Below are 25888 nucleotides of genomic sequence, written 5' to 3'. Positions count from 1 at the left end.
AACGCCCAGATACAGACCCTGAACACGGGGCCGTGTTCACTCAACACGGGGCCGTGTCCAGCTTCTGTTTCCGTCTTATTTTTGTTTTCTGGTCCCGAGACTCAGTTGTGATCTGTTGAGTGATTCTTATGGATCAATACTCAAGAGGTTACAACTACACCTATGATGAGGATGATTATAGGGGTAATTATTGTACTAGTTGTCGTAACGCACGCTCGGTTCAATATAATACTTCATATCAACCATCCAATTCATACAACCATTATGAGGAGCCCAGGTACGAGCCATCAACTTCATACACATCCTATGAAGACCAAAGGTATGAACCTCCTCCCTCATACTCATATTTTGATGAACCAAGGTATGAGCCTTCATACTCATACTTTGAAGATTCAACATATGAGCCACCACCTTCATACTCTTATTATGAGGAACCATGGCGTGAACAACCCACCTCATATGAGTACTATGAAGAACAAAGTTTCGACCCTTATCCATCATATACTTACAATGAAGAACAATGGTGTGAACCATCTACTTCATATGAGTACTATGAGGAACCAAGGATCGAACAACCGGATTCAAGCTTTGAGGATCCAAATTCTTTCAATCTCACCGAAGTAACTAATAGGATAATAGAACACATTAAAACTATCCAACGTTGCATAAAAGAATCTCGCGCAAGGGAAGAGGAATCCCGCGCAAGAGAAGAGTTAAAAAATGATAATAACGTAGAGATAGTTGAAAGTGTAAAAATGGAAGAACAAGAAAGTGAAAAACAGACACATGAGTTAAACAACGAAAATGGTGAGTCCGATAATGTTAAAATTCAAGAAGAGTCTAATTTTGAGGAAATTATTCTCTTGTCACCTACTTTCGAAAATCATTGTTTAATAACCCCTCATGCCAAGTTTTTAAAAGAGTTAAACACTAATGCTAAAATCAATGACTTAGTAAGTGTTAAGTTAACTAATGATCAAACCTCGCTAATAAAAGAAGATCCTTTTGAAATTAACATTACACCGGTTCCATGTTTCTTTCAAAATTCGTTTATTAGCAATATCACTATTGATAAAGATCTTTGTGTTAACATAATGCCTAACTACATTTTTGAAAAGTTAAGTATTAGTGATTTTACTCCACTTCAAATACCCATTTTTCTATCCGACCGAAAAGTAATGAAATCAATCGGTGTAGTTGAAGATGTTTTGGTTCAAACAAATCAAATGGTAATCCCAACCGACTTCGTCATCTTAGATGATGCCCCCCTAGTCTTGGGAAAACCTTTTGTACAAACTCACAAAGTTTTGAAAAACCGGAAATTCAACAATCTACCTCTTCAATTAGGGGCATTCAAAAGGAGCATAGATCTTGAGCGCTCAATGAAATATCCTTTTGGCAATAATGACCCCCTAATTGAAGATGAAGCTGAGCCACCCGATACAACCAACGAAGAAGACCACTTTGTCGATGAAGAGGTAGCCATAGAACAAACTTTTAAAGTTCTTGATCTAGATGAGCCACAAAATAAGGTGTCTCCTAAAGACCCACCCATTGAGCTCAAAGAACTCCCTAAAGGTTTGGAATATGCTTTTCTAGGCAAAGATGGTAGTTTACCTGTAATTATTTCGTCTAAATTAACTAGCATAGAAAAAGAAAAATTAGTTAACCTACTTAAAAAACACAAAAATGCGATCGCTTGGAAGCTTGTAGATATTAAAGGAATAAGTCCTTCCATGTGCACGCACAAAATTCTAATGAATGATGACTACAAAACGGTGATTCAACCACAACGAAGAGTGAACCCCAATGTTCAAGAAGTGGTTAAAAATGAAGTCATCAAACTACTCGACGCCGGACTAATCTACCCTATCTCCGATAGCCCGTGGGTAAGTCCCGTCCAAGTAGTCCCAAAGAAAGGAGGTATGACGGTAATAACTAACGAGAAAAATGAATTAATACCCACGAGAACCGTCACAGGATGGAGAGTCTGTATAGATTATAGGAGATTAAATGAAGCAACAAGGAAAGACCACTTTCCTTTACCATTCACTGATCAAATGTTAGAAAGATTATCCGGTCATAAATTTTATTGTTTCTTAGATGGTTTTTCAGGTTACTTCCAAATACCGATAGCACCAGAAGACCAAGAGAAAACAACTTTCACATGCCCCTACGGAACTTTTGCATATCGACGCATGCCATTCGGTCTATGTAATGCACCTGCAACATTCCAACGTTGTATGGTCGCCATTTTCCATGATATGATTGAAAAAACCATGGAAGTCTTCATGGATGACTTTTCCATCTTTGGAGACTCATATGATCAATGCCTCGATAATCTTGAACGAATGCTATCCCGATGTGAGGAAACTAACCTCGCCCTTAACTGGGAAAAATGCCATTTCATGGTAACAGAGGGAATAGTACTCGGGCATAAAATCTCAAGCGAAGGAATGGAAGTTGATCGAGCAAAAATAGAGACTATTTCTCGATTACCTCCTCCATCCTCCGTGCGAGCCATCAGAAGTTTCCTAGGGCATGCCGGATTCTATAGAAGGTTTATCAAGGACTTTTCGAAAATTTCAAGACCTCTAACAAAATTGCTTGAAAAAGATGCGCCCTTCATCTTTGACAAGGAATGCAATCAAGCATTTCTAACCCTCAAGGAAATGCTAGTCAATGCACCTATCATGATAGCGCCAGATTGGAAATTTCCTTTCGAAATCATGTGCGATGCAAGCGACTTTGCTGTTGGAGCAGTCTTGGGACAAAGAAAAGAAAAACATTTCCACCCAATTTATTATGCTAGTAAAACTCTAAATGATGCACAAGAAAATTATACAACTACTGAGAAAGAGTTACTAGCGGTGGTATTTGCTTTTGATAAATTTCGTTCTTATCTTGTTCTTTCTAAAACAATAGTTTATACAGACCATGCAGCCATCAGGTACCTCTTCAAGAAGCAAGACGCAAAACCCCGTTTGATAAGATGGATTCTACTCCTCCAAGAATTCGACATTGAAATAAAGGACAAAAGAGGAGCAGAAAACACTGCTGCGGATCATCTCTCGCGCTTAGAAGACCCAGCTTTGGAGACAACCAGGGACGAGCAAATCAACGAAAAATTTCCCACAGAGTCCCTGGAAATGATGGAAAGCAGACAAGAACCATGGTATGCCGACTACGCTAATTTCTTAGCCAGCGGTATAGTCAGCAGAGGATGGCCACATCATCAAAGAAAAAAATTCTTTGCTGATGTAAAGCATTACTTTTGGGAAGACCCCTATCTTTTCAAAATGTGTGCCGACCAACTCATCCGAAGGTGTGTCCATGGTAATGAAGCACGAAGAATACTCCGTCATTGTCATGAAGGTCCATACGGAGGACATCATGGTGCCGCAAGTACCGCAAGAAAGGTATTTGATTCGGGATTTTACTGGCCAACCATTTACAAGGATGCACAAAACCTTGTAAAGACATGTGATGCCTGCCAAAGATCAGGTAATATTTCTTCCAAAAACGAAATGCCTCAAAATGGCATTCTCGTTTGTGAAATCTTTGATGTGTGGGGACTCGATTTCATGGGACCCTTCCCACCTTCAAAGGGAAACAAATATATACTTGTGGCAGTCGATTACTTGTCTAAATGGGCAGAGGCCGAGGCTCTTCCAACAAATGATGGAAGAGTAGTGGTAAAATTCCTGAAAAAGTTGTTCTCTCGTTTCGGGACACCAAAGGCATTAATAAGTGATAGAGGTACCCATTTTTGCAATCATCAACTCGAAAAAATATTAACAAGGTATGGGGTCTATCACCGGGTCTCAACAGCATATCATCCTCAAACAAATGGGCAAGCCGAAGTGACTAATCGAGGTTTAAAAAGAATACTTGAAAAAACCGTAGGAATAAATAAAAAAGAATGGGCCGACAAACTAGACGACGCTTTATGGGCTTTTCGAACCGCTTATAAAACCACTATAGGCACAACCCCATATAAACTCGTCTATGGAAAAAGTTGTCACTTGCCAGTAGAAATCGCTCACAAAGCCTACTGGGCAATAAAAAACGTAAACTTAGACTTAGAAGTTGCCGGTAAAAATCGATTTTGTCAAATAAACGAATTAGAAGAACTTAGGAATTATGCATATTCTAACTCTGAAATTTATAAAGAAAGAATGAAAAATTTGCATGATAAATATATTAAATCTAATGAATTTCGGGTTGGAGACCAAGTTCTATTGTTTAATTCGCGACTTCGATTGTTCCCTGGTAAGTTAAAGTCTAGGTGGTCGGGACCTTTTTCAGTCACCCATGTTTTTCCACACGGTGCAGTAGAAATTAAAACTCGAAATGGGACACCATTTAAAGTCAATGGCCAACGGCTGAAACTCTACAAAGGATCCATTGAGGATGAGGAAGAGGAAATCGCACTTCAAACGGTCAACGAATAAACTCATACCCAACATGTTACAGGTAAGTATACGTTCAAAACCGGTAAAATCATCTAACCATTTTTCGGAAATAAGGGGCATGCACACGAACACGTAAAAAAAAAAAAAAATTCAAAAACTTCACCCAACACGGGGCCGTGTCCGCTGGACACGGGGCCGTGTCGAGGCGACTGTCGGGATAAAACCCTCTTTTTCTATCAATTACACCATTCCACACGCCCCGTTTCGCCGAAAACTCTCTGGTTAGAGGCGATTTTCTGCAGATTTCGAACGTCACCACCAAACCTAACAACGTTAAGGTATGATTCTATCCTTCTTAGTAGTTAGATTAGTTACTTGCATGTAGTTAAAACATCAAAAATTGGGGGAAATCTAGGGTTCTTCATGTTCATCCGGATCGAACTCAAAATTTTTGATGAAAATTGTTAGTAGTAGTTTAGAGTAGAGTAGTAGGAAGTAAATAGACATGTATTGTTGATAGATTTGTCCGATTTCCAACTAAAAACACAAACCCTTGTTCTTGAACCGAAAAACACAAAATTGAAAGGGTAAATGGTTTGATTTTGGAAAAATGACACTTAGGGTTTCATTTTCGGGGGAAACCGCTACTACTAGGCTAAAAATTTTCAGGTTTTCGAAACCGGGACGAAAAAATGAAAATTAGGTGTTACAGACGCCTGGACACGGGGCCGTGTCCGCTGAACACGGGGCCGTGTCCAGCCCACTGTTTGCAGTTTTTCAACCTGAATTTCCATGTTTCGCACTAACTTTTGCTGTATTCTTTTCAGATGTCTAAATTCACACGGTTTAATACCAGCGAACTTGACGCCAGGGCTCGCTACGAGGTCCTACAAACAAGGCCCGAAGAGTATCCAAGGCGGGCATATACTGATCTGCTGACAATGGTAAACCAACTGGACCGCTTCAACAACATAGTGACAGGTCCACTGCACGTCGCATTGACTGCCCGACTTCGGTCGGTCCATCAATGCACAATGGAGTTCTATAGCACGTTCGTCTTTAACTCGAGATGCGAACCGTTTGATCACGAGGCGGTCGAATTTCGATGTGGAGGTACGACCTATAGAACCTCCATGGCGCAGTTTGGATCAATCATTGGGCTGTACAAAGATGAAGAAGCGGGGAATGAAGAGAATACCGGGGGATTGCGAGACTTGGACGCAACTGAACGCCAAGCCGCATGGGCTCAAATCGGTGAAGGGGTCTACAACCCAAGCAGCACAAAGAGCACCAAACTGAGGGACCCGTTATACCGCTACATCCACAGGCTCCTATCATACTCGCTGAACCAATGCCACAACAGTAGTGGCGTTGTTGGGTTGAAAGATTTGGTTGTCCTTCACTGCATCCACAACCAGAAGCCTCTAGATGTTCCGTACCTCCTACTGCGAAACATGCACCTAAACCGCCTTGCCTCTGCTCCTACACCAATCTTCTTCGGAGGATGGGTGTACCGTCTCTTCAAGCACTTCACGAATATCCCAAGGTCCTTCGAAAGGAGTCCATGGTCGGGACGGGTCGATTATCACATATGCCGATCCATGAACTTGCTTTATGAAGCGGAGGACGGGACGGTGAGCTTTCAGAGAACGCAAGGCTATGCATGGAACCCGCAGGAGGCTCTAGTTCTTCATGCACCACATCCCCATTTTCAGTATCCACCCCAAGGCGATGCGGGCCAATCCTCCTCCCAAGGAGGTGGTTTTCCTAACTTTCAAAGTTTACATGATCTTTTGCAGGAAAACCTCATGTGCTCAAGGAACACCTACAACCTCGCCAACAACACACACCACCGGGTTGGAGCTATCGAACGCAACATTAACGATATACAAGATGATATCGGTAGCATCCGGGAGTACATGGCAAGGCAAGGGGGTGGAGGTGATGGTAGTGATGAAGACATGGAGTAGGAGGCTGGGAGGAACAAGGGGCTAGCTGGTAATGAGCCCACAGGTTTGATTGCCCTTCTTATCTATCCAACAATTCATGGCCTGCGTGCCATTTGTCGAACAATTTACTTTCCCGAACTACTTTTTATCTTTATTTTGTTTTTACTTTATGTTTGGATAATATTTGACAATGGTAAGATTAGGATGGATTGTGCTTGGTTGGATGGTATTGAATGATTGAACAGGTGCAATGCAAGGGTTAGGGTGCTAAACATTAGCACTTGCAGCCCTAGGATGAAGAAACCGGGGGAAAAACCTATTTTTGTGGCTAACAGACTGTCCACACGGGGACGTGTCCAGCCGACACGCCCCCGTGCCCATCTCCCAGTTCTGCTGTTTGGCTACTGACCTGCAGATTTTTGCCGGACACGTGGCCGTGTTCACCCAACACGCGCCCGTGTCCACCCTCTGTAAGTTTTTCGTTACTGGCAGTTCACCACGGGGCCGTGTCCAATGGACACGGGGCCGTGTCCAGAGCGCCAGTAACACAAAACTTTGTTTTTAAACACACTTTTACATATTCTAATCAACCAAAAACTTTATTTTTGGACACATTGAGGACAATGTGTAATTTAAGTGTGGGGGGGAATGCTAAAACCTTGAAATTTTGCAAAATCCTAAAACAAGCCTTACACAAAACTCTATTGGAACCGCTAAACACCCCAAATTTTTTCAAAAACTTTTTCATTTTTTTTTATTTACTTGTCTTAGTTTAAGTTGGGAATAACAAGTTATAAAAGGATTATATTTTTTTTTTATTTTACAACCGATAGCGTCGTGATAAAAAGAACTAACATAAGAAAATTATGAAACGGTATAACAAGTCTAGTTAAAAATTTGATTATATATACTGGATCACATAAAAAACCCATTCCCACAAAAGTGAGTTTTGAGCCTTTATTGAGCATACAAATACACATCTTTAGATTAAATGCTCATTTTTCGTTTCTTGTGTGAATAGCCGCTTGGTTTCTTACAACTCTAGAACTTGCCACGACGATACATTCCCGGTCCTTACCAACTTAAACCCGAGTAAGTAAGTGATGGAGGCATTAGGACTAACCATTTTTCTTTCAACACCATTATTTTTCTTTTTTTTTACCACCTACCCAAAATCCCCCTAGTTAACCCCTTTGAGCCTAAACCTTTTCGTTTCTTTCCCCAAAACAAACACCCTTTACCCACCAAAACCTTTTTCATTTTAAACCCTTTATTTTAGTAACAAAGCTCGGTTTTCTTGTGACACAACAAAAAAAAAAAAGAAAAAAAAAAGAGATGAAGTTAGCAATAAACAAACAAGCTCATCAAAAGAAACCTTGTTTGAAAAATGCTTCATTAGAATAAAAAAAAGTGAAGAAAAAAAAAAGAAGAAAAAAAAAACAAAGTGTTTTACGAAAACCGACGCTTTTTACGCTTTTCGCCCTTTTACTAACCACTAACCCAACCACCCACCTTTAGCCCAAGCCTAACCCTTCACCCAAAAAGTCCTCTTGATATTTACAAAGGTATAAAGTTAAAAAGGAGGAGGATTGATTGCTTGGCAAGCTTATGGTAGGAATAAGTTCCATGCCGCTCTCGAGTGATTCACTAAAAATACACCTTCGGCCGAGTGTTGAGTGATCCCCCGTGAGGTATGTGAACTTGTATATAAATGAAATTTTAAAAAGGCATGTTATGCCCAAATAAGTAATTTCTCTTATGAAACGTTCTAAATAAATCACAACGAATAGGATTGTAAATAGTATAAAAATAAAACCCAATAAAGATCTTGGATTCCCGACACTCAAGACAAGCCCAAAACCTTCTCTTCTACCCATTCCATTTGGGAGTGTAAGCCACATATTAAAGAGTTTTGCTTGAGGACAAGCAAAGATTCAAGTGTGGGGGTATTTGATGTGAGTAAAATGCAACATATAAATTACATCAAATGAGACATAAAACTAACCCTTTTTAAGTACTAATGTTGGAAAAAGTGTACTTTTGTCTTCCTTTTGTATTTTCAGAGTTAAAAGAGCTTAAATGAACAAAAGAAGCAAAAATGCAGCCAAATCCAACATAAATACAAAGAAAAGGAAGAAACGTGGCATGCCCGACTCCTCGACAGCATCTCCCAAAGCAAAAACAAGAAGAAAGCTGAGCATGGGGCTGTGCCCAGCTGAGCATGGGGCTGTGCCCAGCTGAACACGGGGCTGTGTCCAGCGGACACGGGGCGTGTCCAGCTCAACACGGGGCCGTGCTCAGCGAACACGGGGCAGTGTCCAGGATGGTCAGCCCTGGCAGAAAAGACAAAGTAATAGAAGCTTCTATTGCCCACCACGGGGCCGTGCCCAGCGGACACGGGGGCGTGGTCAGAGTGCTGCAGGTGCATTTATTGTAATTGTGAATTACAATTAATGAAGAGAGAGAGTGTCAGACGGGCACGGGGGCGTGTCCAGCGGACACGGGGGCGTGTCCAGCGGACACAGGGCCGTGCCCAGGCTTCTGTTCAGCCTATAAATAGGAGTGCTTGGCTTCATTTCAACTCATCTCTTGGCACACCACCTCTCTCACACTTCATCCACCACCCACCACCACCATAACACCATCATCCACCACCATCATCCATTGTCCATCATAGAGTGTGTGAGTCGTCTCGGTATCCAAGATTGATCGTAAGAGTTCTTGACAATCAAGGCCATGTTTGCCTAAGTCTCTTACATCACTTGGTGAAGACAAGTGTTTAGTATAATACTTTTTATTTTTAATCTTTTGCACTTTTTATTTGGTTTTGTATTAATGACTTTAATAACTAGTTACTTATGTTGAAGGTGATCTTTCCTTATCGTTTGTCCGTGGTGTCTTGGCATTATTTTACTGTCTATATAAAATAAAAGATTTTCACCATTCATATCTCCACGGTCTATATGGAGGTATGTTGGCTACCTGGTCGGGGGTTAAGGGAACGGTTTGGTAAAGGTCTTGCCCTTGTTCAGCGTTTAGAGGTCCTGCTTGGGACCTGGGTCAAATTTAGTAGGATCTCCTTCAATGCCCATAGGTATTGGATGGCGGGGATCCAAACTCTTTGACCCCCTCATAAGCTAACTACTATTAATACTATAACCCGGCTATTTAGGACTGTATCCCTGCTGACTCAGACTACTTAGCCGAGGGTAACGTCACCGCCAAAAGCGGGGCCTACCATAATTTGCATTAATAACTTAATTCATTATCTTTCAATAATCCGACCCTTTAGGATTGTATCCTTGCTGACTCAAACTACTGGGTTGAGGGTAACGTCGCCTTCAAAAGAGGGGCCTACTACAATAACTAAGATAATCTCTTAAACAAGTGCAAAAGTGCGAAAATAATCAAAGGTTATACTAATACACGTGTCGGATCCAAGTGATTCATCTTGTCTATCTGTTTTTATTTTATTTTATTTTTCAGCATTTAGTTAGTTTTTATTTTTCTTAGTTTAAAACATTTTTCTAACTTTTTGATTTGGTTAGACGTTGAGGATAAACCGGTATTAAAAGCTCTTGTGTCCTTGGACGACCTCGGTATCTTACCAACACTATACTACGTCCACGATGGGTGCACTTGCCCATATGTGTGTTTAGTGTTAGTGAATATCGTGTTTTATAAATTTAAAACTTGGTTAAAAGTGTAAAAAGGGCTTAAATATACATCTAAATTATATACACACCGACACACATCAATGATCCTGGAACAAAGTAGGATCCTTGGCCCTGGAATGATCCTGGAACAAAGTAGGATCCTTGAAACTGCTGTGCCCCCGGATAGGCTCCCGGATTCATGAAGGATCCTAAATGCTGGGGGTAGGATCCTGCCGGCTGGAAGTGTGAGCCTAATGCCTGAGTCATTGCCGTCGACCCGTGGTGCAATCCTCTTGATTCTCCCATAATTTGCACGTCTGGAATTCCTGATGGCTGAGAAGTAATCATTGGAGTATCAAAGCTCAAGGATTTGGGCATCAGTGGGGAATGATCCTCTGCCGTTTTCTTTTGTCTTTTGAGATCTCCAATTTCCCTGAGGATCCTTTCATTAGTTTCATCCTGCCGCTGCATACGATCCTTCATCTGCAAAATCAAAGTAAATACATCACTAGTACTGGGAATATAAGAATTCATAGCAGAAGGAGATGGAGATTTAGAAGTAGTAGGAGTTTGTCTCTTCTCAGCATTCTTCTGGGATCCTGCCGGTGGAGGAGGTAGAGTGCTTTGAGACGAGGTGACTGCAGACATCGCCGTGGACATGTTTTTCAATGATGAAGCCATGTAATTCTTTGAAATGATTTCGAACAAAAAGGTTTTCTTATGAATGAAGCACCAATTGCCCCACGGTGGGCGCCAAACTGTTTTGGTCAAAAATCACACAAGGATAATGTAACCAAACTTTATGTAAACGGGGTATGATGCTTGGTTAATTATGAAAGTAAAGGATCACTTCTGTGATAAAAGATGCAAAGACACGATGATTTATACGAGGAAAAAGCCCTTGATCAATGTATGATCTCCGGCATAAAAAACCTCGGGTGATGGCAACTACCGATCACCAACTTCAATATAAGAACAAAATGGTTACAACTTTGGATGATAATGAGCTGAGTACAAGGATCACTATTGCTTTTGGTGTCTAAGTGTGTGAGAGTTGCGTTGTATGTCGTGTGTGTTCTTCCGAATGAGGAAGAGTGGTATTTATACGTGTGTAGGTGACCTATTTTAGGTAGCTAAACTAATATTCAGCTCATTACCCCTTTAGAAATGAGATACAATCTAGCCTAAATAGCCGCCCATAAATCAAGCCAAGTTTCCATATCCTGTGCAACGTCTATCTTCAATTAAGCTCTTGCCATAATTGTGAAGACGCGTCCCTTGATCATGATGCCTAGAGCGTATCCTGCTAGATGTTCCTGCAAAACAATATTGTATTGAGCGGAAGTGGCCGTTAGTATGAGGATCACTATAATGTCCCATGATCCTGATCCTGAAGTCCTGCTGAGGATCACTGTCTGCCAAAGAAACAAGGATCACTGGTTAGGATCACGTATAAGGATCACCTATAATAAAAATCCAGCCCCAACAATGACCAAGGGCTTCGTCCTGAAACTCAGGATCCCTCCACCTTTGGCCATCATATTGTCTACGTGCAGGAAATTGAAATTGTTCAACAAACAAGAAAAGTAAATTGTTCAAGACATCAACCATTAAACCTAAAAAAGTGGGCTCCGGCCTAGGCATCAATATCCATCATCGCCCACTTAGCTGCCCTCACACAGCGGCATCCTCTCCTGCTTTCCCCGGCTTCTCAGCACCAGCATCCTCACCAGCATCCTGTCCAGCATCCTCACCAGCATCCGCTCCGGCATCCTTCTTGTCTCCAGCCTGATCCGCCACCTCTGCTGACTTGGAAGATTCACCGGCTTCAGATGGAAGTGGCACAGCTTTGCCTCCGAGCTCCTTCAACTTGGCCACCCAGGATTCAATTGGCCAAGATGGACAAACAAGACCCGTCTCCTTGGCCTCGTAGGCCATCTTGATGCGTGCTTGTAGCAGGGAGACGATAGCAGAAGTCTTGATTCCCTCCCGGAAATTGATCATGGCTTGATCATGATCCATTTGAACGGTGGCAAGTTTGACCTCAGCTTCTTGGGTAGCCTTCTTCAGCAGGCTTTCGTAGTACCGGCTCTTCGCTTCGGCGATGGCACCTTGGTCAGCAACGGTGCTTTCAAGCTGTTTGATCTTGGCTTCATGGAGTGCAACAGTACCACATGCATCATTGTACAAGTGGAGCAAATGCTGGAGGCCCTGCACATCAATAACAGGTACAAGTTAGAATATATATATATATATAATGACTAAGATATCCTATCAGGATATCCTATTAGGATATCCAGGCAGGATATATGTGCAGGATATGCGTGCAGAATATGTGTCAGGATATTACCTTGTTGAGGAAGGATGTCATTGGCTCTAAGGAATCAGTGAAGCTGAGTTCGTCATAGGAGAACCCTTCTGAGCTTGGAGCACTGACTTCAAGGCCTTTCCTCTTTTTCGCCGTGGAAGCACGAGTCCTTGGGTTGGCCTTGGGAGCTGGGAGTGGCTTGGAGCTAGTGGCAGCAGGAGCCTCCTTCTTGACTATGGTGGGAGTTGGATAGCTGTCAAGTTCGTCAAGGTCTAGATAGACTGGAACTTTGCTGGAATCTGCACACAGGGAGTAAAATTCTAAACCTTTCCTAAAGATATCAAATAAAAACATGTATCTACAGGATATCTTGCAGGATCCTTACCAGACATGTTTGCGCTTGAAAGAGGGCTTGGAGTTGGTGGAGATGGGTTGAAACTTCTCTCTGCTTCTGGAAGGAGCCTGATGGCGTCTATTATTTTTTGAGAATCTGCAAGGGGAGGTGCTAGCTTCCTAAAATCAGCTGTACAAGAAAACGACAAAGTCAGTTCAGGATATAAAGCAGGATAACAAGCAGGATCATCTTTAAACCCTAAATCCTACCCTTCTTCAACCAATTCACCGGATAATCCGCTCCACCAGGGATTGAATCTCTTTTTACAAAAAAGAATTTGGATTTCCATTCCTCTTCATTCCTGGTGGCTCGGAGGATCAATGGGTCACTGGAGGTAGAATAAAACAAGAACCGACAAGAGCCGTGGCACCTAAGTCGGTATGCTAGAGGGAGGTCATTAACAGAAAGATCAGGGATATGGTTGTTCTTGATTTGATCAAGAACAGACAAGACTCGCCAAAGCATTGGCATTGTCTGACTGAAGCAGATCTTTGTGACATTAAAGAACTCAGTGATGAAATCCGAGAAAGGAAATTGCAACCCTAAGGTGAAAGGAAAGGCATTAAAACACAACCACTCGTCAGAAACCATGTCTGATCGGATTTCCCGATCAAACGGCCGGAACACCGTCCCTTTTGGGAAGATGCCGGAGGTTTTAAGGGCTGACAAGTGTGCACCGTCGAAGGTACATATTTCTTTCTCCGGATCCTGGAGAATATTTTGGTGGATGAACGTGGGAGCAGAGTCGCCGGAACTAGATCTTGTCTGCCTTGCCATATTATCACCGGAATATTGGGGAGAATGAAAAATGGAGTTGAGAGAGAAATGTTTACCTTTTTTCTCCGGTAAAGGTTAAATGAAGATGAGGATGAGAAGATATAGGGTATGATGAGTAAATATAGGCCGGGTGGTTGAAAGCTGTCACATCAATGGTCTTATCTCTTAATTGCCTCGGCCATTGTGAAAAATGTAATCGTTAGGATATCAAACGGTAACATTTTTGGGGACAATTGTTATGGGTGAAATTCTGAGCCCATATCCTGGAAAATATCTTGATATATATCTTGTTTATATTGTATCTGTTTACATCCGGGATGCTGATTCAGGATATTGGTAACATCCTGAATGGTATCCTCAGGATCACTAACGGATTAAATGCAGGTACGTGGGTTAGAAGCTAGCAACGTTCATGAAGACCTTTTCTACTGAAGACTCGGTCCAAGTCGTTCACAAGAAGCCGTTGAAGCCGCATTACTCGGTCTACAACGTTCATATTGGAATATTCGGAGCATCCCATGTTTATAGGAATTTTAGTTTGCATTTCATTACTATAAATAGATGGGTATATCAGATCGAATAGGACATCACAATCACACTCTCTACACTCTAACACTTGCTCTCTCGCAACTTTCACACAAATTCATTGTAACACTTAGCGATCTGATCTATATCCTGCACTGTATCCTGAAGTTTAAAGCAATAAGAAGAACAAGGCAGCTGCGATTGTCAGCTCCCGAGGTTTTGTGCCGGCGATCTAGATTGATCAAGGGCTTTCCTCGTACATCTCGTGTCATTTACTTTACCTTTTTGCTCATTGTTTGATCGTAGATACAGCTCAATATCCTGAGCCGTATCCTGAACACTGTTTTTCCAAAGAACATAACCAACATATTTTCAACACATTTTTCAGCACACTACCTCACTTAACTAATTTGATCACTTAATTGCTTCGGTAATTTTTGACCAAAACAAACCTGAAGTAGCATAGCAAGTTATCATAGCAAGTACCAACCTACAACCTGCTATGCTATTGCTATGCTATGTGTTATTTACTTCAGTCTATTGCTATTTGTTATTTACCACCTGAAAATGCACATGATTAAGCACACTGATTAAGCACATGATCAACATGTGCATGCTATGTGTTATTTACTTCAGTCTATTGCACATGATCAAGCAGGGTGTGTTCTATGCACACTGATTAAGCACATGCACGTGATCAACCTGAAGTATCATAGCAAGTACCAACCTACAACCAGTGTTCTATGCATCTGATTAAGCACCATTATGCCCAAACTGTGATCAACCAGTGTGTGTTATGCCCAAAATTTGATCAACCAGTGTGTGTTATGCCCAAACTGTGATCAACCAGTGTGTGTTATACCCAAACCCAAACTGATTAAGCACACTTATGCCTACAACCCAAACTGATTAAGCACACTTATGCCTACAACCCAAACTGATTAAGCACACTTATGCCTACAACCTGCAAATCATCATCATCATTTTAGACAACCAGTGTGTGTTATACCCAAACCCAAACTGATTAAGCACACTTATGCCTACAACCCAAACTGATTAAGCACACTTATGCCTACAACCCAAACTGATTAAGCACACTTATGCCTACAACCTGCAAATCATCATCATCATTTTAGACAATCATCATCATTTTAGACAAAAGCTAAATAAGTTAAGTTAAGTTAACCTACATATTACACAAAAGCTTCGATTAAGTTAAGTTAAGTTAACCTACATATTACACAAAAGCTAAGTAACTACTAGAGTAAACATCCGCTCAACTCTCTGGTGGTAGATGGAAGTTGAGGACAGGCCTCCCAAACACAGAGACCACCAGGTGGACCACCAATGATGAGCTTGATAAGCTCATCGTCAGGTCAACTGTAAAAAAACCAACAGTGAACCAAATCAGACCCTAAACCCTGTTTATAACATGATAATGACTAAATCTGACCCTGATTAACTAACATTGGCCGATTATACCTTTGGTGTGGCGGATGATATAGCGGATTATCCAACAAAACACCGGCATTTCCACTGATCCGACGAGGAGAAGAATGATCGGAGGAGGAGAAGAATGATCGGAAGAGGAGATGTCGCCGGAGAGAAAATGATTGCCGCCGGTGTGTTATGTCGCCGGAGAAGAAGGTTGAATGTCGATGGTGGGAAGGTTAGGGGGTAATTATGCGGGGGTCTCTTACTTATAGGGGGTGTTGTATCAAAGAAGCTTCACATAAGAGCAAAATGACAATTATACCCTTTGACCAACAGGTTAAAATGTTGACTGTTAACCCATTTTGACGCCGGGGGGTAAAAGTGCGACATAAGGGTGAACAGTGGGGGTTAAAATTGCAATTATTTTCTTAGAGGGGGGGGGGGGGTAGACATACCAATGACCCCTAACCTTAGGGGATAAAATTGCAGTTTACTCAACATAATATTTGCAAATATCAATTGATAGTACATATTCTTGGAGCAAATAGAATATGGTAAACATCATTTAATTCAATTCACAACCAGAATTACGTAACTAAGAATAAGTAATAGTGAGGTGTGTTAGTGTGTATAGGATTGTAGAAATTAGCCACATATACATGTGCCCTACTTTGTATAATTAAAGTTAAAAAAAAAAACAATAATGGAACTTGTCATGTATACTATAAGTTGTACAAATCCCTTTTATTTGGTTGTATGACAATGATTCCTTTACCAAATTAACCTAATTGATCAAATTCTTTTGATTATAGATAGAAAACAATCAAGTAAACGTATCAAAGGAAAATCTCCATGTAGCAAAGCTTTTATTATAGTTTGAGAAGGATGTGATGTGAAAAAAACTTATCTTTATACCAGAAAATACAGAGTGCATAAATCAAATAAAACAAATATGGAATTTAATTTGTGCATAGAAGATGTATTTTTCCATAACGTATAAAATTTTTCCATCATTCAACCAAAAATAAACTAATTTCTGAGTTTTCAATAACTAGCCCTCAAATAAAGTATAGCTTGTATCAACTAAAATAATAGATACAGTAAATCGTTTTAATTATTTGCTACTTTAGAAAGCAACTGTACTTGTGTGTATATAATGATGCGTACATGTTTCCTTTTTCACATAACTTGAATCTTTCCACAAAAAGAAATGAACATGATGATCAACACGCTTCAAAGATTTGGAAGGTTTAGGCAGCTTCATACCATCATATCTCAAGAAACCATCAAACCATCCTTCCCAACACCTCACCCCAAAACTCATGTCCTTCCATTGGTAGATAGCATTAATCCTCACCATCACATGCCATTTATTTTCTTCTACAACAATTACAATGCTGGTGACATCAACATCCTCAAGAAGTCACTCTCACAGTGTTTAACACAATACTACCCGTTCGCGGGTAGGTTGTTATCCCCCTTTGCGGGTCACATCGATTGTACCGATGAGGGAGTTGAGTTCGTGGAAGTTTCTCATGATAGCCGACTAGATGACTTCATTCTTAAGAAAGAGAAGGGCAAAAGCCTACAAGAACTTCTTCCTAACATTAACCAGACCAGCCCTAACTTGGTAGAAATCCAACTGAACCATTTCACGGGTGGTGGAGTGGCCATGGTGGTATCCACATCTCACAAGGTCGCAGACGGTTTCACAATGCTTACCTTTGTTCGGCAATGGGCCGCAATCACACGTGGTGGATCACCAATCAAACCGTATTTCATTTCTTCTCCTACAAGTTATAATAATGTTAAAATGCCTGATGTTGCATATAAGACCATAAGTGAAGTTAAGTATGCAACAAGGAGATTGGTGTTCCCTAACTCAAAACTAAACGAGCTCAAAAAGAAGGTTATCTCCATGGGCATATCTGTAACGAACCCCCCGAGCAATGGTCCATCGCGAGTAGAGGTATTAACTTCACTAATATTTAAATGCGCGGTGGATGCAGCCACAACCAATACAGGTTTCTTTAGACCATCAAGCTTGTTTCATTTAGTGAATATGCGAAACAAAATCTTCAAGAATGATCCTGAGAAAGTTGGAGGCAACATAATCACAATGGTGCATGAAAAGATGACTGATTCACGTGAAATTACGCTGAATGAGGTGGTTTCTAAGCTAAGGAAAGGGAAAATGGAGATTAAAGAAAGAAATGTGGAAGAGATAGGTGAAAGATGGGAAAACATATATTCAGTGTTAGGAGCTGACCCAAATCTACAGATATATTATATGACTAGCATATGTGGTTTTCCTACTTACGATGTGGATTTTGGGTGGGGCAAACCGGTACACGTGATGTTTGAAATTCCAGAAGAGGATAACAAGATTGTTGTGTTCATTGACACCCCACATAATGATGGTATTGAAGCAACACTGCACCTTCCAGAAAAAGATATGGTGATACTTGAACAAGACAAAGAGCTTCTTGAATATGTTGACGATTAAAATGCATGTTTACTTTCAGAGGCGGAACCGGAACCAGAGGGGGGTCAAGAGGGTCCGTTGACTCTCCGGTCACCGGAACTTTTTGAATTTTTATTTATAATTTTTGAGTTTTTGAAGAACAAACTTAGAGATGGACCCCCCTAATTTGAACCATTATAGAATATAAGCTTATGATGACCCCCTAACTAAATCGTTCTGGTTCCGCCACTGTTTACTTTTGAAATCGTCTTTTTCAATGATAATAAATAAAGAAACTATATGTATGGATGACTTGTTAAGATGATCACTCAAGCATTTATGACCTTGAATGAAGATGAATATATATCCTTCAAGTTCTTATTTTTTATTAGAACTAGTTACTTTCCGTCCGCGCGTTGCGGCGGGACCCAATGACTACAAAAGGCGTGTCAGCAACGGCAAACAGATACCGAATATCAAATCATAAAAAAAAGGACGTGGTAAGGATAGTCACCCCGTCATAAAAAAACGATTTTAAATAACCTAATATATAATAATAGGACCCACACGTCCTACACGTTGGAAATTCGGTTGTTTTCAGTTCAGTTATTACGGTGCTAACACGTTAAAATATAGATGAGCTCGGTACTGGTAACGGCAGCGAAAGTACCGATCCGGAAAATCATCGAAATTAGGTACCGGCACCGAAAATGCTCGGTACAATACGGTATGGTATTTGAAGGTAAAAATCAATAAATACATGTATGGTGCTAGACCGGTGTCGAACCGAAAGTAACGATTCTGAAAACGATAAAAGGTGGGTACCAAATTGGTACCGAAAATGATTTGGTATAGTAAATTTGGTACCGATACGATACCAGTTTGTTTACAGGATTTGATACGATTTGCTTATCAATATTCTAAATATCCAAGTTAATTTTACATGTTACAATTCATTCATTACAGAAAAAGACAAAAAAGAAAGCAAAATAAGTTGTTGTGTATATAAAACCCCATCCAAACAAAATACAGTTTACTTATTGTGTGTATGAAAAGTAATATAAACGATGCAATTACTTGCATTGCTGCGTTGCTACAGGATTTGATGAGCTCGGTACCAACCGGTACCGAAAATACCGTTACCGAAATCCCCAAAATTGGGTACCGGTACCGAATATACCTAGCATGGTAAAGTTCGGTACCGGTCGGTACTGGTACGACACCGGTATTTGAGGGTAAAAACCGGTGAATACCTGTGCAGAACCGGTACCGAAAATACACCGGTTTGGTAAATTTGAGACCGGTACCTACACCCGATATCATTTGATCGTCAATGATGTTACTATTAATTCCATTCTAATTTTAATTTAAAAAATAAATAATAAATCAACTTTCTTTTTCACTGTTCATTGACTTTCTTTTTTATTATATACTAGTTGTTTACCATGCGCGCGCGTTGCGGCGCGCTAAACCAAATCGTTCTATAAGAATGACAAAACATGTCAAATAACAAAAAGTAGCTCGAACTAAAACGTAACGTATTTTCGGTACCGGTTCGGCACCGGTGTTCACCGATTTTTACCCTCAAATACCGGTGTTGTACCAGTACCAACCGGTACCGAACCGTACCGTACCAGGTATATTCGGTACCGGTACATACTTTTGGGGATTTCGGTAACGGTATTTTCGGTACCGATTGGTACCGAGCTCATAAAATCCTGTAACAACGTAGCAATACAAGTAATTGCACAGTTTAGATTACCTTTTATACACACAGTAAGTAAACTGACTGACATCATTCTTCAAACGATTTGAGATAAACGATGCGTAACCAGTCATATCCGGCATCGTGGAGTGCATTAAAAAGGGAGCAATTGGACGATTGGATGCTGGGCTAGGTGTTTCTTGGAATGCCCACGGATTGTTCGGGTCAAAACCTCGATTATGAGGATTCATTTTTTCGTATTGTTGTTGGATGAGAATTTTTTTTAAAAATAAGATAGAGATCATTATAGAAGAGGTGGAGTAGTTGTGGTAAAAAAATGAATAGAAGTGTGAGTATTTATAGTGGATAGATATTTTTTTTAAACACATAGTCGTTGGCCAACGGCTAGCCCAAACGGCTACTTGTCTTGGCCGATGAGATCCCACCATGTCATCTTGATAGCCCCGCCCAACGCCCGGGCTGAAACCCCCGCCCAAGAGGCCACGCCGAAACCCAAGCCCACCCGGGGTGGTGATTTGGGCGTTTGTACCCAACCCACGCCACAACCCCGCCCCATACCCCATATTCTAATATTTCCTAGATCTTTTTTTTAACACATAGCCGTTGGCCAACGGCTAGCCCAAACGGCTACTTGTCTTGGCCAATGAGATCCCGCCATGTCATCTTGATAGCCCCGCTCAACGCCTGGGCTGAAACCCCCGCCCAAGAGGCCACGTCGAAACCCAAGCCCACCCGGGGTGGTGATTTGGGCGTTTGTACCCAACCCACGCCACAACCTCCGCCCCATACCCCATATTCTAATATTTCTTAGATCTTTTTTTTAACACATAGCCGTTGGCCAACGGCTAGCCCAAACGGCTACTTGTCTTGGCCAATGAGATACCGCCATGTCATCATGATAGCCCCGCCCAACGCCCGGGCTGAAACCCCCGCCCAAGGGGCCACGCCGAAACCCAAGCCCACCCGGGGTGGTGACTTGGGCATTTGTACCCAACCCACGCCACAACCCCCGCCCCATACCCCATATTATAATATTTCCTAGATCTTTTTTTTAACACATAGCCGTTGGCCAACGGCTAGCCCAAACGGCTACTTGTCTTGGCCAATGAGATCTCGCCATGTCATCTTGATAGCCCATCGCCCTGGCTGAAACCCCTGCCCAAGGGGCCACGCCGAAACCCAAGCCCACCCGGGATGGTGACTTGGGCGTTTGTACTCAACCCACGTCACAACCCCGCCCCATACCCCATATTCTTATATTTCCTAGATCACTATTGATTTAGTTTGTTTTAATTAATTGAAATCATTATTTATTTAATTAATATATATTGAATTCACTGTTCATTCAGTTTCTTTTCTATTAGTATATAATTGTTTACAACCACAACAATAAATCAATTAAATATGGCAATATATGATTTTTTTTAGATATTTAGGCTAGACGGTATGGGGGATCGTCCTCCTCCGTCCTCGGTCCGGCGACGCTCCAACACCGTCCCACCCCCCTCCGGCTTCGTCCATGGCGTCGAGTATGGGGCGTTGAGGATGCTCCACTAGAAGACAAAAACTTGGCCTCTCCCTCTCTCACACACCTATCTATATACATTATTAAGGAGATTGGGTTTTTTTTTAACCTTTTGGTAATTTTACCATATGTACAAGTTTTGAAGCTACATGTATAAATGAAGCAAGCCATTTTAGATGGGGGAAATTGGAACAAGTTCCAAACTTTTAAGACACTTGGAGGGCAATATAGGGATTCCATCTAAACCCTATATTTATGTCAGTGAAACAAAAAGGCAGATTGAGAGTGTGAAAGTTATAGGAGAGAGAACAGCATTGTTAAGGAGCGGCCCTGCCCCTCCTTCAGTTCTTCTCTTCATTCCACTCAGTGGTCTCTCTTTCAATGCTAATAACCCTTGAATTCCCTTATTCATGATCACCGCCATTAAAATCCCCAATTGAATATCATATTAGTTTCAACTGAATCGCACCAGCACCAGCAACCGTAATCTATCCATTCTCTTCTCTAACAAAAGCATCACCATCATGAAGAACAACTTGAAGAATTAAAATCTCTTCATCTATGCGAACGTTATCGCTCAAAATCAAACATTTGGTGTTTTGCAGAAAAGGTGGCGCATTTTGAGCATGCCTTGTCGATTGTATGAAAAAGATCAAATAAGAAACGTGAGATGTACGCGTGCATCATTCTACACAACATATGATTTTAGAGGATGAAGGGCGTGCAATAGTTGAATATTATGGTGTAGGACCGTGTTTCGTGACCGAAACCATGATAGTGTGAGATTAGTTCAAGACGGGAGAGATTAGAGATGGATAAACAAAACTTCTTTGTATTAATCGGTAGTAAAACATTACAAATCAGCCCAATTACAAGATAACCGAACTAATACCAACGGAGTATACATCCGGGGAGAGACCAAGTGGTGATCTCTCCCCCCAAACACTAAAAACTCACAGGGAACTCTCAATGAGCTCACCCCCTCTCTCACTCTTTGCAAATGAACAAGGGGTAGGTATTTATACCTACACCCACTTGTCTAGCAAACACACATGGTCAAACACATAACCCTCTCGTTTGACCACTTCAAACGAGCGGGTCAATACAAATTTGGTTGACCGTTTCACTAACTATTACAAATTCAGCATAAAATAAATCTAAACTATTCGACAAGCATCGGACACAAAATCTACATTAACATATGGCGATGAGACCGAATCAAATAACGAAGACATTAGTGACGAAGAGAGAACGCAAAACCAAAATCTAATCGAGTCAAGACAAATAAATTCAAACATTCGAGCTGATTTGGTAGAACATGTTTCGACACTTTCTAGATTCGACTCCATTGAAGATGAAGATGATTGATTTTTTTTGTGATGTAATGTATTTTTTTATTGTAGTTATTTAATATAAATAAAAGGTGTTGTTAAAATTACCTTATTAAATTCTATGGTTAATACAGAAAAACAAAAAAAAAAAACAAAAAAAAGAAAGAAAATTTGGTGCCACATGGTAACGCTGCCTGGCCACGCCCTTCCACACCCCACTTTTTTGGGTGTGGACTGGTGGAGCCCACAACTGACACGTGTCGAGCAATGCCGCCAACCCAAGCCCCCCCACACCCCATAGTCTTATGTCGACCCCACCATGGGCGTGATAAGATTCGGGAATTAGCCTTCGACCACCCGTTAAGATAAATTCTTAACCAGATGTTTATTAAATGTAAAATCTTATAAAGTTCTTTGAAGCTTTTTACATCCCTCACTCGTAACCTTTATAAAATTTTATAACTTTACATATAAGAAAACAGAAAAAGTACATCTAAAAATAACACTCAATGGGGGCAGATAACAAAATACTACTAAAACTCACAAATCAGAACAAAAATGAAATTTTAGAAATAAATCAACTTGTACCATATATAGGAAATAAATAGACACAATAAATAATATTAGTAACAACTATCAGTTTCAAGTTTCAATCAGAGTTCCAGTGACCCTAGTGTCACTCACAACACTCTTATAAGTGTTAGTGACAGCTCTAGTGTTATAGTTTCAGTGTTAGTTTTAGTGTAATATTTTGGTATAAAAATTCCAGAAGTAGTTTATCTGTAAATTAGCACAACAGTTTAACTGTAAGAGTAAGCACGGCAGTGGCATTTTTAATGAAAGTTTCCATGTCATCAATGAGTGCCACTATTTTTACCTAGCATCAAACAATAGTCAATTTGTTTGGCCAATTAATAACTGGAAGACCATGCTAGATATGTAAATGCTAATGATTAAAGTTCCAGGGTGAGCTACAGGAACCTACCCTTTCATCAATGTAGTTCTTGGCCTGTATGAATAATTGAATTGATAGCTTTTTATGATGGCTCAAACCATCCATACACTTTATCTGTCTATTTGCACACCTTCTGCCTCATATATGACTCGTATAAGCCTATACGGGGCGTATAAAGTTACATCAAATTCAGTGCCCGACTCATTTCAGTTATGGTTTGGCTGCTCCTATATACCGCGTACAGGCCTATACGTGGCGTATAGGACCCCTCGTATAGGTCTCGTATATGACTCATGCCCCATATATGCCACACACAGGCCAATATGGGGCGTATATAATGGTTTTTTTTACTTGATTTTCTACAATATTAATCGTTTTAGCAAACTTTTATAAAACAATAAGTTTTCTATTTTAAATAAATAAAAATAACAAGTATAAGATATTATACAACACATGTATAGGCATACACGAGACTTATATTATACACTATATGATACGATATGATACAATACGATACTTTAGAATACGATACAACATTCGTATAGGCCTATAGGTGTAGTATAGGTCTCGTATAGGACTATAGGTGTGATTTATGTCCCGTATAGGCCTATAGGCCTATACAAGACCTATATGAGACTTATACTGTGACAACCCGAGTTTTCACGTTACTTGTTTTGCATAGTGTTTTCATGATTAGTTTGCATTGTAACTTGTGCACGTTTGAATTATGCTTGATGTATGGTATTAGGCATTGTAATTGTTTACTTGATGTATGCTTGATGTATTGTAACTTGTAACTATTTGAGATTATAATTCCAGAAACCCCATTCGACGAAAATTGGCACTTCGTCATCACCATCTTTCGTCATCACCATCATCGACGAAACATGATGTTTCGTCATCCTTTCTGCTCGACGAAACCTTAGAGTTTCGCCATAAACCATGCACGACGAAAGTCGACGAAAGTTGAGTTTCGTCATTTGCGGCCCAGTTACCCTCAAAGCCCATTGGTGGCCGGCCCTGTTCACGTTGTATGTATATATATATATATAACAAACCATGGAAACCCTAAAACACTACCATTCTTTCCTCATAACCGACGGTTGTCCAAAGTGACTCGAAGTTTCTGGCTCTCGATCTAACTAAACCATCCATCATCACGGTTAGTTTTTCTCTGTGTATTAGTGTGCCATACTTTGATGATATGATACTGCGTAGGATTAGGGTTTCATGGACATCATCGTAACCTAAGATTATCAGGATTAGGGCTGGTCATTATTATGTGTGTTAGAAATATTAGATGTGGTATGATTTGATTTGAATGCTTGAATATTGATTTGTTGAGAATGATTGAATGAATGATCATTGATCAGAATTGTTATGTGAAACTGATGTTTGTGAAAGGAACCTACTGTCAGTTTAGGTAGGCGATGTGTTTGATCCATGTAGTGTGCAAATTGCTTGTTAACTGTTGTCATGGGACTATACGATTTCGAATGATAATTGACTAAGTTAAAAAGGGGTTTGATCTGTGTTAGTAGTTAGAACATCTGTATGAGGAGACAGTGGAACGGTTAGGGTTAAAGTCGACGAATAATCGATAGGACCTTCATCATGACGAAACATGAGTTTCGTCGCAGTGGTTGTCGACGAAACATGAGTTTCGTCCGGGACTTTCGCCATGCAAGGTGACCGACGAAACATGGACCTTTCGTCGACAGTTTGTCCGACGAAACATGAAGCTTTCGTCGACAGGTTTCACGATGAATCATGGGACTTTCGCTAGTAGGGGAACGGGCATAGTAAACTAGGTTGTCTTGTGATGATGAATGATTATGATTATGTTAATGAAACATGTGAACTGTGAACTAGGTTGACTTATGTGTGCCTCTGTTAATAATATTTAATTATGATCAAGTGACATGAGTAGGCTTTTACATCTAGCACACTTAACTGTTAAGCATTATAACGGAACCTAGATACAAACTGTGGACTTGATGGAGTCATATAACTGTTGTGTGTTATTCAGAAACTGTTACTTGAATGCATGCTACGATTATAAACGTAAACTTGTACATTGTGAACGCAAACTGATTACGTGTACGTGAACACCATAGGCTTCGATTAACTGAGTGTGAACAAGTAATTAATCAAACCGAGCAAACTAAGGGGAGTTCACTCCTCTTTTTCAAGCATGCGTCCCGGGGAGGGACATCAGGTTAACGTTCCAGGGAGGAATGCTGGGTTATTGGGATGTTTGTTAATACTCACATATCTATCACCTAAGTCCCATCTACCGATCTTTGCCGGGGAGGCAACGGGATATTAGTTAATAGCGCTATTTAGGTTTGGCAACCTCACACCATACCGGGGAGGTCGGGGGTGAACTAATGATCCCAGTCTTGACCATTGCTTTGATAGAGGCAATG

General features: G+C 40.7%; 1 protein-coding gene across 1 annotated transcript; it reads left to right on the top strand.

Annotated features, from left to right (window-relative positions):
- Positions 1 to 16821: 16821 nt before the first annotated feature.
- Positions 16822 to 17964, top strand: LOC110892889 (tabersonine-19-hydroxy-O-acetyltransferase). Its single transcript, XM_022140025.2, has one exon. It carries the CDS (start codon positions 16822 to 16824, stop codon positions 17962 to 17964), a length of 1143 nt encoding a protein of 380 aa, XP_021995717.2.
- The last annotated feature ends 7924 nt before the right edge of the window (positions 17965 to 25888 follow it).

This window comes from Helianthus annuus, chromosome 12, assembly GCF_002127325.2.
Source record: "Helianthus annuus cultivar XRQ/B chromosome 12, HanXRQr2.0-SUNRISE, whole genome shotgun sequence".
NCBI lineage: Eukaryota > Viridiplantae > Streptophyta > Magnoliopsida > Asterales > Asteraceae > Helianthus > Helianthus annuus.
This window is presented reverse-complemented; position numbering and strand designations above follow the sequence as displayed.